General features: G+C 50.9%; 1 protein-coding gene across 2 annotated transcripts; it reads left to right on the top strand.

Annotated features, from left to right (window-relative positions):
* The first annotated feature begins 444 nt into the window (after positions 1-444).
* Positions 445-17,531, top strand: TMEM38A (transmembrane protein 38A). 2 transcript variants are annotated; one of them, XM_044253992.1, is made up of 6 exons: positions 445-631; positions 11,174-11,330; positions 11,609-11,793; positions 13,471-13,558; positions 15,005-15,122; positions 15,950-17,531. In XM_044253992.1, exons 1-6 carry the CDS (start codon positions 508-510, stop codon positions 16,187-16,189), a joined length of 912 nt encoding a protein of 303 aa, XP_044109927.1. In that variant the 5' UTR covers positions 445-507; the 3' UTR covers positions 16,190-17,531. The 2 variants fall into 2 exon arrangements, with proteins under 2 accessions (XP_044109927.1, XP_044109928.1); XM_044253993.1 differs by having other exon boundaries at positions 450-631; positions 11,177-11,330.
* The last annotated feature ends 324 nt before the right edge of the window (positions 17,532-17,855 follow it).

Below are 17,855 nucleotides of genomic sequence, written 5' to 3'. Positions count from 1 at the left end.
ATGAAAGCTCCATAGAGGACGGGGGTCTTGACACTCTAGGGCACGGGAAGATGGGGTTCACCATTTGTCGAGACCCACAGAGGATGCAGGTCCCGATCCAAGGCTCCAGAGGACATGGGTCCTAATTGAGTCCTACCAGGACAGGGTCCTGACCGACCCGTCCCTTCTGGGTGAGTTCCGTGCGGGAAGGACACCCCCCCCCCACGCCATGGAGACCTACCCTGTCCAACTCACACCACAGGGACACCCCTACACCCTACCTCGCTGGGCTGAAGGGGGTCGTGATGGCCCGAGGGACGGAGTATGGGACACCCTACTGGGCTTTATGGGACAGGACGGTCCCACGACCCGCCCCGGGGCCAGCGGTCGTCCCTCCTCTCCCGCGGGGGCCGGGTTGGGGGCGGTGCCTGGCGGGCGGGGGCGGGTCCTGCGGCGGGGGCGCAGTCACCCGGCGGCTGGCTGCGGGACGTACTGGGCCGGGGGCTGGGGTGGAACCGGGTGGGCGCCATGGAGCTGCTCTCGGCGCTGAGCCTCGGTGAGCTGGCGCTCAGCTTCTCGCGGGTGCCGCTCTTCCCAGTCTTCGACCTCAGCTACTTCATCGTCTCCATTCTCTACCTCAAGTATGAGCCAGGTGAGCCAGAGCCAGCAGTCCGCGGGGGCTGGCATCGCGGGGCGGGGGGTGGGGGTAAACCTGCGGGTCGCGAGGAGGGGGAAGCCCTAGATCATGGCGGGGCACAGTACCAGGGACTGCTTCGGGGAAGCAGCAGGTGCTGGGATCGTGCTGTTCTTCCACAAGGAGTGGGCGGGGGGCGGCGGGGGGCGGCGGGGGGAAGACGAGGGAGGGCAAGGAGAGAAGCCCTCGGGATTGTGGGGCTGGGGGAGTAGGAGCGGATGAGGGCTGGATGGCAGGAGAGGAGTGCAATTGTATAGAAGAGGGGGAACAGGTGCTCGGGAGGGGGCTGGAAGAGAAGGTCAGGGGTCCCGGCGGGGTCGCATGAATTTTGACAAGCGGCATAGGTCGTGGTGAAAGCGCAGGCTGGGGTCGGTGCTGCCGGTCAGTCCAGATGTCCTGGCCGCCCGCAGCCGTGACCTCCCTCCTTGCCCTTGGCGCGCAGAGCCGGAGCGGCTCAGTGTCTATATAAGGACCGGCAGTGCTGGGGGCAGTAATCCGGTTCAGAGAAAGTGACACCGGTGCCCCCGCTGCTCTGCGGCCCTCGGGCAATCTCCCCTCCTCCTCCGACAGAGCGAAGCTGGGTCTCCCGCGCCCGGCGGGAATTCTTCCAGCGGTGGCGCGGATCCTTTCCACTTACCGAGCAGAATCTGCCCTAGGGCAGGGTGATTTGGGGTTAGCTAACCCAGCCAGCCCCAGACCGCCCCCTCCACCCCCCGCAGAGAATCGCAGAAAGGAAGAAAGACTGCTTCTTGGGGTTTTTTAAAAGCATTTTTTTTAGATGATGGTAAATAGCCTCCTTAGAGTGTGGTCTATTTTTAGATAAGACTCACTGAATATTTCTTGTTCATCTCCTAGCGTTTTAACTGTTATAGCACACCAGCCAACTACAGGGACTAAAGAATTTAGCTTTAGAAAAGGGATCGATCATCTGGAAACTTTGTGACTGTTTTCTCGCACTTAGATGTAAATTCCTCTATATTCTTCTCTCAGGACTGAAATAGCTTTTTTTTCCCCCCAGATTGTAAAAATAGGTGCTTCTTTGTTTTTAAAAATCAAGCTGAGAAACAGAAAGGAAAAAAGATCCTTACAGTTGAGGTATTGCCGGCCCTTCTAGACCTCTATTCCATGCGTTTATAACCCTGTAGTTAGAGATGGTAAAGCACGATTTTATGCAAATAGGATCATATTCTGCTTGCCAAGTGTTTTTGTTCTGTTTTATTTTTGCCCGTCCACAAGCCAGAGCCTATTCTTTAAAAGCTATTCTGCAGATCAGTTACTTTGCAAAGCAAAATAAGCTTTGTGTTGTCTTAGCACTGGCACAGAACTGCATTTCCTGTCCAAGACAGATTTTGGTGGTTCATGCCGATTCCTGGGCAAGTACAGAACCTAGCACACCTTGGGAAATCTTAAACTGTGGAGGGCTGGCACTTCAGAGGGATGTGGGACACAAATGTCTGGAGGAAAGAGGTCTTCAGGCTGGCCGGGAGTATGCAGGGTTGGGGGGGGGTCTAGAAATTTCTGCCAGACTGAATAAGTCATCTGAACTAGAGGTACTGGAGCCTGAAGGTTCCTGAAGATGGGAAAGTCCAGTGGTTCATGACCTGCTTATATTAAGGGCTCTTGGGGGCTCTTAAACCCCCATCTCACCTCCACTCCAGACAAACTGAATCAGAATATTTGGGATAGGGCCATCCCTGCATGCTTATGTTTCAGGGTCCCCTCCCCAGTGATTCCTGCATGCCTTCAAGATTGAGAAACCCCTGCCCAGTTCAAATGCCCTCGGTTTGCAATTGAGGAAGTAGGAAATAGTGGCTAAGCTAATTTGCATACCCAACCTGTGGTCCCATGGCTGGTAAATGCAGCCTTGGGACTCAAACCCAGGTCTGCTGGACCCCAAGACTCACTCCAATTGCTGAGATACTTGCTTCCCTTTAGAAAAGGGAGGGGTTGGGCTTAGCTGTTGGCCCCCCACCCCACCGCATCCTGTTTGTTGTTCCTGCTGAGTCTCTACTAAGGTTTCTTAGAATCTATGTGCTGACTACAGGAGCAGCCACAGAATCTGCAAGGCCTCCCACTCAGAAAGTCAGAATTTCAAGATGGTGACAGCAACGCTAAAGTGAATGTGGGACCCTTCTGAACACAGGGTCCTGGGCAATGGCACAGGTAGCACACCTGTCGAGCTGAGAGCCACGCTGGCTTTTAGGGAAAATCTCTGAATTAGGAGTCAGCCTCTACCACTGAACACCAGGCTGGTGTCTGCACCTCTGTGAGGTTCAGCTCACTCATCTATGAAACAGGCTCGTTGGAACATAATCCCAAACTCTTCTGCCAGGCTATTGTAAAGATGTATTGCGAACTTTGTCCGTAGTAGGGTCTAAGGCACTTGGGAGAGGTAGTTACAATTATTTGTAAGGCCGTAGGAGGATGTGTTTCCCGAGATGCGGGCATTTTCTGGGTCAGGCTTTCGTGAGAATCCTGAATGAGGGCAGAGCTTAGAGTGTGGTCCTCAGATGAACAACATCTGTGGCCCCGGGAGCTGGTCAAGAAATGCAGAATGCCAGCCCACCCTCCCCCCACCCTCAGACCCGCTAAATCAGAATCTGCATAATATTTAAGGAAGGATGGACTAAAAGAGCCAGGAGCTCCTTATTAGAACCTGGAGCTCCTTAATACAGCAGGGAGGAGAAGATCTGGCTCACCTCCCGGTTCCCTAGTTCTATCCAAGAAGAGAAGAAAAAGCAGTGGATGTCGGCTGCATGGTTGAACGAATGAATGACAGTCCTGGATCCTTTTAAGCCTTGACCTATCCCAAGAACCTTCCAGACCAGTGGTTCTCAAATATACCTCCACATTAAACTCACCTGGGGAGCTTTTCAGAACCCTCTTGTTCCCGCAGCACCCTCCCACTTAAATTAGAATCGCTGTGCACGTTACCAGTGTCAGGGTGTCTTTTTTAAGTTCCCCAGATGAGAACCAGTTCTGTGTAAACAGTGCTGCCCAGGCCTCTGCACGAGTGACAGGGCCAGATCATTCTCTGTGGTGGGGGCCATCACAGGCATTTCAAGATATATCACAGCATCCCTGTGGCTCAGCCTACTAGATGCTGGTAGCATCTAGTTGCGACAACCAGAATGTGACAGCCAGTTGTGACAACCAGAAATGTCCCCAGATGTAGTTGCCCCCAGTTGAGAAGCAGTGATCTAGACCAAGTCTCAAATGCCCAGTGCTTTCAAGGACCAGGCAGGTGATGTATGGGAAGCGGTCTGCCAGCCACGTGGGGACTGTTCCCAGGTGAGACCCAGCCATGCACATCTTCGCCTGATTGCAGCAAGAACCAAGGTTTCAAGGGAAGCTGGAAGTGCGATACGCAGTTCCCTATGTGTATATGTTCGGCTGTTCAGACATTGTTTTTAAATTTGTTTAAAAAAAATTTTGTTTTAAATAAAACAATTAACTTTTTTTTTCTTTTTAAGAAGTTAATGGGCTATTTTCTAGAGCAGTTAGATCCACAGCAAAATTAAGCTGCAAGTACGATTTTCCTGTACTTTTTGACTTCCTCTCCATCAACATTCTGCACAGAGGAGTACCTTTGTCATAATCCAGGAGCCCGTATCATTATTATTATAATATCACTATCACATATTAGCAACCAAAGTCTAGAATTTACATTAGGGCTACTTGGTGTTGTACGTTTTGTGGATTTCGCCAATTGTATAACATGTATCCACTGTTAGGTTATCCTACAGATAATTTCGCTAACCTAAAAATCCCCCAGGCTCCCCATGAGCATCCTGCCCCCTCCCTCCCTCAAATCCTGGACAACCCCTGATCTTTTCATCATCTCCATAGTTTTGCCTTTCGCAGAATGTCATAGAATTGGAACCATACAGTATGTAGCCTTTTCAGTCTGGCCTCTTTCACTCCGGTATGCATTGAAGGTTCTTCCATGTCTTTTTGTGGCTGAAAGCTCATTTCTTTTCACTGCTGAGTAATCTCCCAGGGTACGTATGTACCATAATTACTTATTCACCTACTGAAAGACATCTAGGTTGTAGGTTGAACATCTAAAATACTGTGGGACTAACAAGACAGCTCCTTGAGCCCTGTTTTGAGACCTCTGGCATGGACTCTAAGCTTTTTGAGGGTGAAGGGCTGCCTCTCCTCCAGCCTTCCAAAAATCTGTCACAGGGGAAGAAACCAAGGCAGACAGCTGACCTCCTTCAAGTCACTGAGAAGCTCTGTAAATATACCTCCCATGTTTGGACCTCAGACTAAGTAGTGCAGAGCCATGGCTTTGCTGAAAGTGCCCTGGGGAACCTTCTAGTGCTTCCCTGCCTTCCATAGACAGGACTCTAACCCCCAGAGAGGGAATGCTGGGATGCCCATCCCAGGCCAGAGCTAGGGACGTGATCAGGGCTTCCTCCTCCCTCCTCAGGCAGAGCTGATTTTTATAAATCCATCAGCTAAAATTTCCACCCACAGGTACTTTCCATTTCAGTTCAGTTCCAGGAATAACTCGTGCATAATTGCTAAGCTCTAAGCAATTGCTTTTTGTTCTCACCGGCGCACTTTGAAATGGGTAATAGCACTGGGGTGACCTGACCCAGGTTCCGTTAAGACAAGCACCAGAAGCCCCATGTCCCGGGAACCCCTCAGTCCCAGGCAAATCAGGCTGACTCGTCCCTCTAGACAGCACCCTCATTATGCACAAACGCACCCATTGAAACCCGGAGAGAGGAGTGACTAGCCAAGCTCACCCGGCGAGAGGGGAGGGCTTTGGTGGCAAACCTGGGATTGCAGCCCACTTTCTCGTGGTTCCTGATGCTCCCCCAGAACCCAGCAAGAGAAACCAGGAAGGAGTATGGCAAAGGGAAAGAGCCAAAGAGAAGGTTCTCAGCACTGCCTTGCTGTGTGATCTTCAGGGCAGGCCCATCCCTCATCAGCCTCCGTCTTCTCCAGTGTGGCAATGAGGAGACTGACCTTGGTCTTCTGGGTTGCTGAGATAAATAAGTTTGATAATGCTAAGAATCATCTTGATAATTACCCACACCGCATTGAATCACCAATACAACTTGGGAAGAGGGTACTCTCATCCTCTTCTTTGGAAAGCAGAGGAAGCTGAGGCTGGCAGGGAACAGTCATTTGTCCAAGGCCACACCAGAGAGAGTGAGCAGCAGGGGCAAACCGGGGTCTGTGACTTTTCTATCAGGACTCATCCATGGTGCAAACACAGGAGCCTGCTTTACTCCCATTACCTGTGGCCCCACCCCCATCCCCTGCTCCCTGGCCTCGGTCCCTGGGATGGTCCCAGAGGGCACCAGAGTGACCCTGGAAAGAATTCAACCCCTAACAGTTATTTTTAGATGCAGAGGTATCCATTTCTGCAAAACATGGGTGCCTCACCTGACCCAAGCCCTTGGAGGACCCACCAGCTGCTCCAAAGGATTAACTCTCAGCTGGCAGCATTTTTAAATAGACACCCCAGGGAAGAGAAGAGAACATTCTGCCTCATACTGTAGGACCTTTGTCAATGCTGAGACTTAGGACAACCTCGAGGGCAGGGAGAAGATGCGCTGTGGGCTTGTAACTCCAGAGTGAGATCGAGGAGGGAAATTTCAATTCCAGCCCTTGTCAGGAGCTGGGCAAAGAAGGGACTGGGGTTCGCACCTGGCAGAAGGAGTGGGACACAGAGGAAAAATGGTTTGTCCAAGGTCTCATGGTTAGTTGGGGGTGGCAAAGAGAAAGGGGAGTGTGTTTACAACTTTCTTTCAGACTTTTATTAAACATGTTTCCTGATTATAAAATGTAGTTTGTGCAAGAGAATGGATAGATAACTTGGGTTCTATTCCTATGTTAGCATACCTTACAGCAGAGAAAAAGAAATACGGCACTTGAAAATATTGTGCTCCACGAAAGAGCGAGAGGTAAAAGACTATGTTATATGATTCCACCTATATGAAATATGTAAGTTCAGAACATTTTCCTTCGTCCAAAAGGAAACCCCAGCCCGACGAGCAGTCAGTCCCCACCCTCCCTTCGCCCAACCCCCCCCCCAAAGTCACCAGTCTACTTTCCATTTTTGTGGATTTGCCTGTTCTGGACATTTCATACAGATGACCTCACACACTGTGGGACCCTTTGTGTCTGACTTCTTTCACTTAGCATGTTTGCAAGATTTGTTTTCATGTTGTAGGACTTCATTCCCCTTTAAGGCGGAATGATATTCCATTGTGTGGCTCTACCACATCTCTTGTTTAACCATTCATCTATTGGTGGACACTTGGGTTGTTTCCACCTTTTGGCAAATTGTAAATAGTGCTGCCATGAACACGATGTTTTTTTTAAAATATTTTATTTATTTATTTGACAGAGAGAGATCACAAGTAGGCAGAGAGGCGGGTGGGGGCAGGGGGTGGGGAAGAAGTCTCCCCACTGAGCAGAAAGCCCCATGTGGGGCTTGATCCCAGGACCCTGAGATTATGACCTGAGCTGAAGGCAGAGGCTTTAACCCACTCAGCCACCCAGGCGCCCCGTGAACATGATTTTTTAAGAGCCTTCCAGAACCTTTTGCTAGGTTCTCCAGTAGGATATAGCACGGTTCCCCACTGCCCACCTCCTGCTCCTGGACCTCTGATCATGGCCATCAGAGAGGGAGCAGGTGGTCAGGGTCTGATAGGAGGCTGGTGGAACCCTGTGTGATGAACATCATGTCCCTCTTGCCTATTGGCTTTCCGGGAGGACTCTTGTTTTTACTAGCTTTGATGATTAAGTATTTCATACACACAGAATAAATATCATGGACACCTCTCTCCCCTCCAAACAGATTTAACAGATGTGAACATAGATTTGCTTCAGATGGTTTTCTTAAAGACTTTATTTATTTATTTATTTATTTGAGAAAGAGAGAGAATGAGTGCAAGTTGGGGAAGGAGCAGAGGGAGAGGGAGAGAATCTCAAGCAGACTCTGAGTGGCACACGGAGCCAACTTCATGGTTTTTAGAATGAAAGATCCTACAATGACCTGTTCCAAGTAAGGTCACATGCTGAGGTTCCGGTGGACACGAATGCTGGGCAGCAGGACCCTGGTCCCCCATATAACTCGCTGCAAGTGGGGATAATGATCTGTATATCATGTGTGGCTAACAGCTCTCAAGGATGGAACGAAGGGGGGGATGCCTGGGTGGCTCAGTTGGTTAAGCCACTGCCTTCAGCTCAGGTCATGATCCTGGAGTTCTGGGATCGAGTCCCGCATCGGGCTCCCAGCTCCTTGGGGAGTCTGCTTCTCCCTTCTCATGCTCTCTCTCCCTCTCTCAAATAAATAAATAAAATCTTTTAAAAAAAATGGAACGAAGGGGTATAGTTTCCTGGGACAAAATAGTAATGCCCTGAATCAATGAAGTGGGGAGGTTTTCTTATAGTGCGACCCAGAGTGCCCAACACAGCTTCAATGCCTGAGGGTGTTCCCTCCACATTTACTAGAAGGGGGGCTCCATGAGGGTGGGAGTTCATTCACTCGGAGCTGTTTATTGGGTGGATGCTATTTGGCAGGACTAGCACCGTGCACTGGGGGTGCAGCAGCATATAAGACTGAGGAGGTCCCCCTACTCACCAAAGGATTAAGACCAAACCAGTCCGTTGAGTGTATCAACAGTATGGATCCATATTCTTGTCAGTGGCTTTGTCCGTGATGCAGGTCATGGAGAGACCAAGCATTCAGACTCAGTTTAGAGACTAAAGGCATTCAATTTCTAGAAACAACGTGACTTTTTGTTTAAGATTTTTTTTTTTTTGAGAGAGAGGGCGCACGAGCAGGGGGAGGGGCAGTGGGAGAAGCAGAATTCCTACTGAGCAGGGAGCCCAATGTGGCGCCAGATCCCAGGACCCCGAGGTCAAGATCTGATCCAAACGCAGACACCCAATCAACTGAGCCACCCAGGTGCCCCCAAAGTGACAAAAAACAGGGTGACGGGGTAGTTCAGTCAGTTCAGCACCCAACTTTTGATTTTGGCTCAGGTCGAGCCCTGCATTGGGTTCCACAGTCAGCAGGGAGTCTGCTTGAGATTCTCTCTCTCCCTCTGCCCCTTCCTTCACTTGTGCTCTTTCGCGTGTACGCTCTTTCTCTCTCAAATACATAAACACAGCTTAACAAAAAAAAAAGAGGGGCACCTTGTGTATAGATTCTAATAATCACCACCACAGTTGGGGTACAGAATGGTTCTGGCACCCCAAAAGAACTCCCTTGCGATGTTCCTTTATAGTTATATCCTCCTCCAAGCCCTAACGCTTGGTGACCACTGATCTACTCTTTGCCACGTATCGCTATGGTTTTTTTTACTTGGAGAAAGTCATAGAAATGATATCATGTAGTATGTAACCTCCTCTTTTCTTTTTAAAGATTTATTTGAGAGAGAGAGCAGGAGTGAGGGAGGGACAGAGGGAGAGGGACAGAGAGTCTTAAGCAGGCTCCACACTGGCTGACTGAGATACTTAGGGGTGGGGTTCAGGTATCTGGTTTGTAAAGTCCCCCAGCAATGCTGATATACAAACAAATGGAAGGTCAGTGCACTGAGCCCTTTTCTTGACAAATGGGATTCTGTTTCTTCTTTTTTTTTTTTTAGGTTTTATTTTTTTACTTATTTGACAGAGACAGAGACAGAGAGAAAGAGAGATCACAAGTAGGCAGAGCAGCAGGCAGGGGTAGGGGGGAGGCGTGCGGGGAAGCAGGCTCCCTGCTGAGCAGAGAGCCCGATGCAGGGCTCGATCTCAGGACCCTGAGATCATGACCTGAGCTGAAGGAAGAGGCTCAACCCACTGAGCCACCCAGGTGCCCCGGGATTCCTGTTTCTGTTTGCTAAGCAAGATCATTGTTTTTTTGTATTTTGTTGCCTTGGGTTTATAGAAAGACTCAGTTGACTATCATTTATAAGTGTGTATCCTCAGTTACAGAAACTGAAATAAGTTACATTTTTTTCTGTCGTTCATTTTATTTTATAACAGCTTCATTAAGCCATAATTCACATACCACCCATTTACAGCATCCCATTGGTTGGTTTTCAGTATATTCGCAGAATTGTACAACCATCACGTCCAAAAGAAATCTGTAGTCTTTAGCTACACCCTCCCATATCCTCTATTCCCTCCAGCCTTAAGCAACCTCTAATCTACTTTCTCTTAGTGTTAAAAATTAAATAAAATACCAAGACCCATAATAGGATAAAGTCCACAGGGTCATGGGAGCCCAGAGGCAGGAGTGACTGACCCAGCAGAGCAAGGAAGCCTTCCTAGAGGAGGTGGCATTTGTGCTTGGCCATTTTTGCTTTTGTGTCTTTGCTCCTTCTATGCCACTAGCTTGTAACAGAAGACAACAAGTGTTGGGGAGGAGGTGGAGGAGTTGGAACCCTTGTGAACAGCTGATAGGAATATAAACTGGTGCAGCCGCCATGGAAAACAATATGGCCGTTCCTCAAACAAGTTAAACATAGAATTAGCATTTGGCCCATCACTTCCATTCTGGGTGTATCCCCAGAAGAGTTGAAAGCAGGAATTCAAATTGATATTGGTTCACTTATGTTCTTAGCAGCATTATTCGTCATCACCAAAAGGTGGAAATAACTCCAATGTCCATTGATGGGTGAGTGGGTAAACAAAATGTGGTATATCCATACAACGGAAGATTATTCAGTCTCAGAGAAGAAGGAATTCTGACGCATGCTACAACATCAGGTTATTATGCTGAGTGAAAGAAGCCAGACACAAGAGGACAAATATGTGTGATTCCACTTACATGAGGTCCCTAGAGGAGTGGAATTCACAGAGACAGGAAGTAGATGGTGGGAGCCAGGGGCTGAAGGAGGCAACAGAGAGTTAGTGTTTAATGGGGACAGAGTTTCAGCTGGGGACAATGAAAAAGTCCTGGAGATGGATGGTGGTGATGGTTACATGACAGTGTGAATGTGCTTCATGCCGCCGAGCTGTTTACTTAGAAATGGTTAAAGTAGCACATTTTATGTATATTTTACCATAATTTTTTTAAAAAGGTAAAAAGAAGGAGAGACCAAGAGGACAGGCATGAGCTTGTAGGGATCTTGGCGTCAGCCCAAGTCAGGAGCAGCCGCATGGAAGCGTTCCCATCTGTACATCGCTCCCTCTCCACACCGCCCTCTCTTGTGGGGATGAGAGTGACCGCTTGGCTGTGGTTATCAATGAGGATTTAGCAAGTCCTTCATATAAATGTAAACCCAGTATCTGAGACCTGGAGGGGCTTGCTAAGTGGGACCTGGCATTACCGTCATTGCCACGTCTCTGAGCACAGAAGAAGGAGCCCTGGCCCAGCTCTGCCTTTTCTCCATGTGACCTCAGGCACCTGTCTGAGCCTGCGTTCTTCCTCTGAAATGGGCAAGCTGCAAGGCAGCTGAATTAGGATGGGCTTACCGGAGGGCATGGGGACAAAGTATGCCCTTGCCACTCTGGTGATAGTGGGGAACACCCCTGTCCCCTCAGGAGCAGTCGAGCTGTCCCGGCGCCATCCCATGGCATCCTGGCTGTGTGCCATGCTGCATTGCTTCGGGAGTTACATCCTGGCTGATCTGCTCCTTGGGGAGCCCCTAATCGACTACTTCAGCAACAATTCCAGCATCCTGCTGGCCACAGCTGTCTGGTAAGCACTGTCCGGCTGGTGAGGTGTGGGAGAGCAGAGTTGGGGGCAGGGGTGACCCAGCCACCTGGAAGGTGGGAGGTGGGGTTGGACTAAATGGGGTTGGAGGAAATGGGTCCCATCTGCACAACATTCACTGTGGACCTGAGTGTACTGCTGTCCACTGCCCAGCTCTATCCCAAGCCCAGCAAGCCGGGGAGGGGGATCTGGACACAACCTCACCCCCCCAGGGACCTCCAATGGTCTGTCTCCCCCTGACACTCTGCGTTCTCTCCCCAAAGGTACTTGATTTTCTTCTGCCCTCTGGACCTCTTTTATAAGTGTGTCTGCTTCCTGCCTGTGAAACTTATATTCGTGGCCATGAAGGAGGTAGTGAGAGTCCGCAAGATTGCCGTGGGGATCCATCACGCCCACCACCACTACCACCATGGGTGGTTCGTCATGATTGCCACCGGCTGGGTCAAAGGTAAACAGGACCATGATGACATTGGGAAGTCACCTCCGCTGAGAACCCCTGCTCAGTGGTACATGCCTGGCACCCAGGTTGGCACAGACATTGCTCCAGGCTACGAGGACTGTTGTGGAAGTCCAGCCTCATTAGCCGACAGCTTTCGAGTAAATGGGAAGATTCTTCCAGAATTTAACTGTCAAAGATAAATAGGCCCGCAAGACAATGATGGCTATCTCTCAAGCAGGGGTCCTCAGCTGTGACACTACTGATGTTTGGTGCCTGGTCATCCTTTGTGGTGGGTGCTGTCTTGTGCGGGGTAACATGTTGAACAGCATCCCTGGCCTTCTCCCACCAGATGTCAGTAGTGCCCACCTGTGTGACAACCAGAAATCTCTTATCTCATTTGATTCTTAAGACTCTGCTTTAGGAAAAATCTAACATCATCCCCTATTTACTGAGAAGGGAAATGAAATGACTTGCTCATGGTCACACGGGTAAGGGGGTGTAGCTACGTTAGACTCCAGATCCTCAGAATTCAATATCCGCATTCTTAACGACTTTGAAGTCCTCCTTTTCCCTTCTCCTTTGGCTATGCTAAGAGGCAGGCCAAGATAGACTTTAAAGCAGAAAATGTTACTAAAAATTAAAGAGAGGCCCTTTATAATGATAGGTCAATCCACTAGGAAGATACAACAATAATAAACATATATGCACCTAAAAATAGCACCAAAATATATAAAGCAAAAACTAAGAGAAGCTAAAGGAGAAATAGACAGTCCAGCAATAATAGTTGTAGAGGTGGACCCAGGAGTAACAAGAAGACAAGGAAAGAAGGCTCGACTTCCTTTTTGCTAACACCACGGGCCTCCTTATCCCTGCTCCCTGATACCAAAGTGGGTACTGCCAACATGCCAGGGCCTACAAGCACACTCCACTGAGCCATAGTGTACTCAGCTCCATTGACACATGGGGCTGGATTCACTGTAGGATGTTGAGCAGCATTCCTGACCTTAACCCACCAGTAGCAGCCCTGCCCCAGTTGCAACAACCAAAAATGTTTCCAGATATTTCCAAATGCCTCCTTGGGGGCAAGATCACTCCAGATATGAACCCCTGGTCCAGTAGTACTTACCAGGTACCTCAGCACAGCCATTTCTGGAGTGAGTGTTCAGCTCTCTTTAGCCAATACATTTGGGGTAAATGGGAAGATTTTTCTAGAATTTCAACCATTATGTCCCATGTGGGTCTCCTTATTTGATCTCCACGAAGCCTATGCTATAGAACAAATGCCTCAGGGGTATAGCTTGCCTCCCAGAGGGAACATGGATTAAGAAAGATTGAAAATTTAGAACCCTAAGGAGGAGGAAGACTGAGATGGGGAGCCTTCTAGAAGCCTTATGCACAGTTCAGGGTCCTGGGCTAGGGATATCAGGGCAGACAACCCATATCTGTCCAAGATATGCCTTGAAGATGAGATCTGAGCTCAATTCCTTCATGCTGCTTTTACTCCAAATATGCCATGTGACCTTCCTGAGCCTCAGTTTCCCCACTGCAGCTGGTTATCGTACACCCAGGCTCAGTATCTCTCTGGAGAAGACTCTAGGAGCAGTGAAGCTGCTTCCTTGGGAACTCAGCCAAGAAGAGTGGGGAGCTGGAGGTGGCCGGCTCATTCAGGAGCACCCTGTCTCCTAGGCTCTGGCGTCGCCCTCATGTCTAACATTGAGCAGCTGCTCCGAGGGGTCTGGAAGCCAGAGACCAATGAGATCCTGCACATGTCCTTGTGAGTATCCCATTCCACCCCCCTACCATCCCTTCTGTATGTACAGGTGCCTCCTGGGCCTGACCCTGGGTTGGACGTTCCCAGTAACTTAGAAGCCCCAGCCACTAATTCTGTCTTCCAGAAGCTTCCAGAGGTCATGGAGCATCCTTGGAGCTGAAAGGGAACTGTAACTCTGCCTTGTGGGGAGGAGCAGGCAGAGCCGCAGGGAGATGAGATACTTGATTTGGGTTTTGAAGAGTGAGTAGGAGTTTCCTGGCAAAGGGCAAGCCTCTGGACAGAGGCCAGCACCTCTGCCAACTGTCAAGTGAGAAAAGTACAATGATTCTGCCCAGTTCTGCAGGGTCACGGTACAGAGTGTGGGTGGGGAGGAGTACAGAGCATTGGTGGAGAATGCAGGGCACAGAGTGTGGGTGGGAAGTGTAGCTGGAACTAGGTGGGCAGGACCACAGGGCAGCATCCAGGACCCAACCTAGGGTCCCATGCTACATTTAGCCTATACATTTTTAAAAGACCTCATTGGTTTGGGCTCATTAAATTTTCTCCCAATCTATAATAAAGTGATAGCCATTAAAATATGACACTTTTTTAAAAGGCTCACCCATATACCAAAGAAAATTCCCAGTTCACACTTATCTTATTTCATCCCCACTGGAGGCCTATTCCCACCCTCAGTTCACCGACAAGGAAATGGGGACCCAGAACGTTACGTTGCCTGCTACTAAATGGGCAAGGGTTTTCCCATCCTGCATTCTGTTTCGGCCTCATGAGCGGAGGGTGAGGGCTTCATGGATTCACGCTCATGAACTCCCTGGCCCTGGTATCTGGTGAGCGCTTTGGAAATATCAGGCAGAATTATCATCATTAAGGACAACAGTGAACCACAGACATCGGGAGCAGAAGTCACAGGTCTCTCTTCTGCAACAAGTTAAAATATTGCAAACCCATCCCATAGGAAAGGAAAGGAAAGTTAAGAAAAACCATGTGTTGTAATCCTACCTTCTGGGGGACGTTTTATTGGGGTTTGGTTACACAGACATAGCTGACCGCCTGCATGCCTGACCTGTCTTCAGCCCCTCCAGAGGTCCATCTGATACCACGTGGCCCAAGACCCCACCTTAAATCACATCGTTCCTAACGGGTATGACCCAAAGTCCCCAAGTGAACAGAACCACTCTTTTCAGGCGGGACATTTCCAGGGCTGAAAGGAGACCTCCCAGGAGCCAGAGGGGGAGCCACACCTCTCTTTGGGCCAAGTTAACCCTTTACTGTGCAGGGAGACCCCCCCCTCCTTATCTATGCCATGCCGGCAGCTTCCCACCTCCCACTCAGGAGAAGCTGGGATGAAACTGGGGCTGGTAGTGGGCAGGTGGAGAAGGGGGTCTGGGCCAGAGGGAAAAAGGCCTGGGCTGCGTGGTGCCTCATAGTAACAGAGGCTGCCCCCTCCAGCCCCACGAAAGCCAGCCTCTACGGAGCCGTACTCTTCACCCTCCAGCAGACCCGCTGGCTCCCGGTGTCCAAAGCCAGCCTCATCTTCATCTTCACCATGTTCATGGTATCCTGTAAGGTAAGCCAACCTGCCCTGCCCCACGCCAGCCCACACCTTCCAGGCTGGGAGCTCAGACTTGTGCTCTTGTGTCTCAGAATGGACAGCCCTAAGGCAGGGAGCTGGGGAAGGGAGTCCCTATAGGTCTGTGCGTGGGAAGAAGGTCTGATAAGAGGAGGGTCCAGCACGTGGGGACAGGGTAAGGACAATTAAGGCCTTCTGGGCACAGGGCCCAGCCTGGGCAAAGGCCAAAAAGAGGGGCAGAAGCACATGGAGTCTGTTTGGAGAATCGGGGCCTCATGCCTTGGTGGTGGAGAGCTGAGGGATAAGACCCAGGAAGGTACACTCAGGACCCCAGGGACTCGGGCTGGATGAGGAATGCTGCTGGTTTCATCCTGAGGCCTTGAGCTGGAGTTAGCTCACCCAGGAGGGGTTTTTGGGAACCACACTGTCCTACCCCATAGATCTGGGGAGCTCTGCTGCTGGCTGCCTGGGAGGGGACCCATTGGTCACTGGAAGGGGGAAGGGAATGAGTCCCCCCCCACACCCCAAGCACTGTTTCTCTCTAGGCCCAGGTATTGGAGGGCCCCCGATGTTGAGGGGAGAGATCAGCTGTCCCCGTTGCTGTCTGGGGTTTCAGCACCAGAAGTCCCATATCCAGAAAACCTACAATAGTTAGTCATCCTCTTGGGGGTGCATAAAACCAGAGGGATGGGTCTTGACTACCTCTGACCTTGACCTGGCTGACCTTTTCTCCCTTCTTTCCTCCTCTTACCCCCACATCTTGCTTTCTGCCTTGGTCTCTATCTCTCTTGCTGTCTCCCTGTCTCTCTGTTACCCTACCTCAGGTGTTCCTGACGGCCACTCACTCCCACAGCTCCCCTTTTGATGTTCTGGAGGGCTACATCTGCCCTGTGCTGTTTGGGACCGCCTGGGGGGGCAACCATCACCACGACAACCATGGTGGGTCCCACGGTGGGTCCCATGGTGGAGGCGGGCCCGGCTCGCCACACTCAGCCCTACCTGCTAGGTCCAAGGAGGAGCTGAGTGAGGGCTCCAGGAAGAAGAAGACCAAGAAGGCAGATTAGTGGATGGCCCAGAGGCCTTGAGGGGTGCCAGGGAGAAGACCAGGACCCAGGACCCTCAGAGCCAGTGCGGGAGCATCGTGGGCTCTGCTCTCCCCTCTCCGGGTCTCAACTTCCCAGTCTGCAAACTGGGGCCGTGGGGGGGGGTGTTAAATGAGATATGGGGGTGCGGAGAGGGTAGAGGGGTCCCTCTCTCTTTCTGCCAGGCCACCAGAGCGACACAGCTTTATTTGGTGGGAGACCCACAGCATCCTGGCAGTGGCCCCAGCCAGAAACCCCAACAGTTATATTCTTGGTTCTACTATTCCCTCTTTAAAACTACATCTGGACTCCAGAAGAACTTCAAGTCAGGTTGAGACTCATGAAATTGATGGACAATTCCTAAGTGTCTGCTATGAGGCAGCTGCTGCGACTTCCGTCTCCTCGTGCCCGCTCCTCCCAGACGGCACTGGGCAAGCTGCCGACTCCGAGCCTCACATTCCCCATCTGTGTAGTGGAGACCCTCCCCCCCAGCACCTCCGTGTGGAAGTGCTGGTGTGCACCTGGACGTGAACCAGCCTTACCAACTCTAAAGCACCATGCAGGCGGGAGGGGAGGCCTTGAGGGGTGTTCCTCATGCTTGACAACGGCTTTGCATTTTAGATTATTTGTGTTCGTGGATCGGAGAACCCCCGCAAGTTACCTGGCACGGAGGGGGCCTTCAGTAGACACATTTGGGCCAGTCTTAAGAGCTTGGGTGATGGGGAAGGCATGTTGTGATCTTTGGCTTCAGGCAGTCCCGAAACCAAAGAAATGCCACAAGCTGGGCCGGGGTGCCAACATCCAGCTCCATCAAGGGCCCCTGGACACTTGCTGTCGGACCCTAGAAGCTTCAGGCCTCCCCATGCTGGCGTCCTCCACGGCTCAGTCATTCAGAGGACTTGGCTTGCTCTGTGCCGAGCCTTGTGCTGCTGCTGGGTGGGCCCAGAATGTGCTTCAGGGTGAGTGAGGAACGGTAGCTGAGGCCCCCTGCCCCGACCCCACGGGCCACCTTCATCTCAGCCTGCATCACCAGGACAGCCAGGAGGTCTGGGTATATTAGGTGTGGCTAGTCTCAGGTGGGGCTTGGGCATGGATGGGGCCGGTTTAGAGCTGTCCTCTGCACCAGGGGGGATCAGAGCAGCAGCCTACGACGACAGCAAGATCAGCGCGCGGGGTCCCGGGTATTGCCGAGCTGTTGGGAAAGTGCCTTGATCTGGTGACACCTGGGAGCCGGTTGGGTCCTGAGGCTCCCAATGCATCCTCTTGCATGTTTATCAAGGCTCGGCATGAAGGTTCAGCAAATAAATCTGTTGTGGAAGAAGCACATTGGCCTGGCTGATTTATTTCTGCTCTTTCGGCCTCCGGACACGGCAGGGTTCTTTGTCCTTAGAGACGCTCAGAGTTTCGAGGGAGACGAGGCTCCTGGCAGCCCCCAATGGCCAAGAGGAGATGGAGCCTGTGGGTAGAGTTTGGAGTTCGAAGTTCAGATATTTACTGTGCCACCAATCATGGGGTCTCCCCTTCTCCAAGCCTGTTTGCTTCTTGGGGAATGGGGGTAATGATTATCACTGTCCTTTATGGACAGATGGGGGAATTAACGGGGTGATTGGGGTTTGCAGCTAAGGGGCCATACAGGAACCTGTTAAGA

The sequence above is a fragment of the Neovison vison genome, chromosome 6 (assembly GCF_020171115.1).
Source record: "Neovison vison isolate M4711 chromosome 6, ASM_NN_V1, whole genome shotgun sequence".
NCBI lineage: Eukaryota > Metazoa > Chordata > Mammalia > Carnivora > Mustelidae > Neogale > Neogale vison.
The sequence above is the reverse complement of the archived record's forward strand: the minus strand, read 5'-3'. Positions and strand labels throughout refer to the sequence as shown.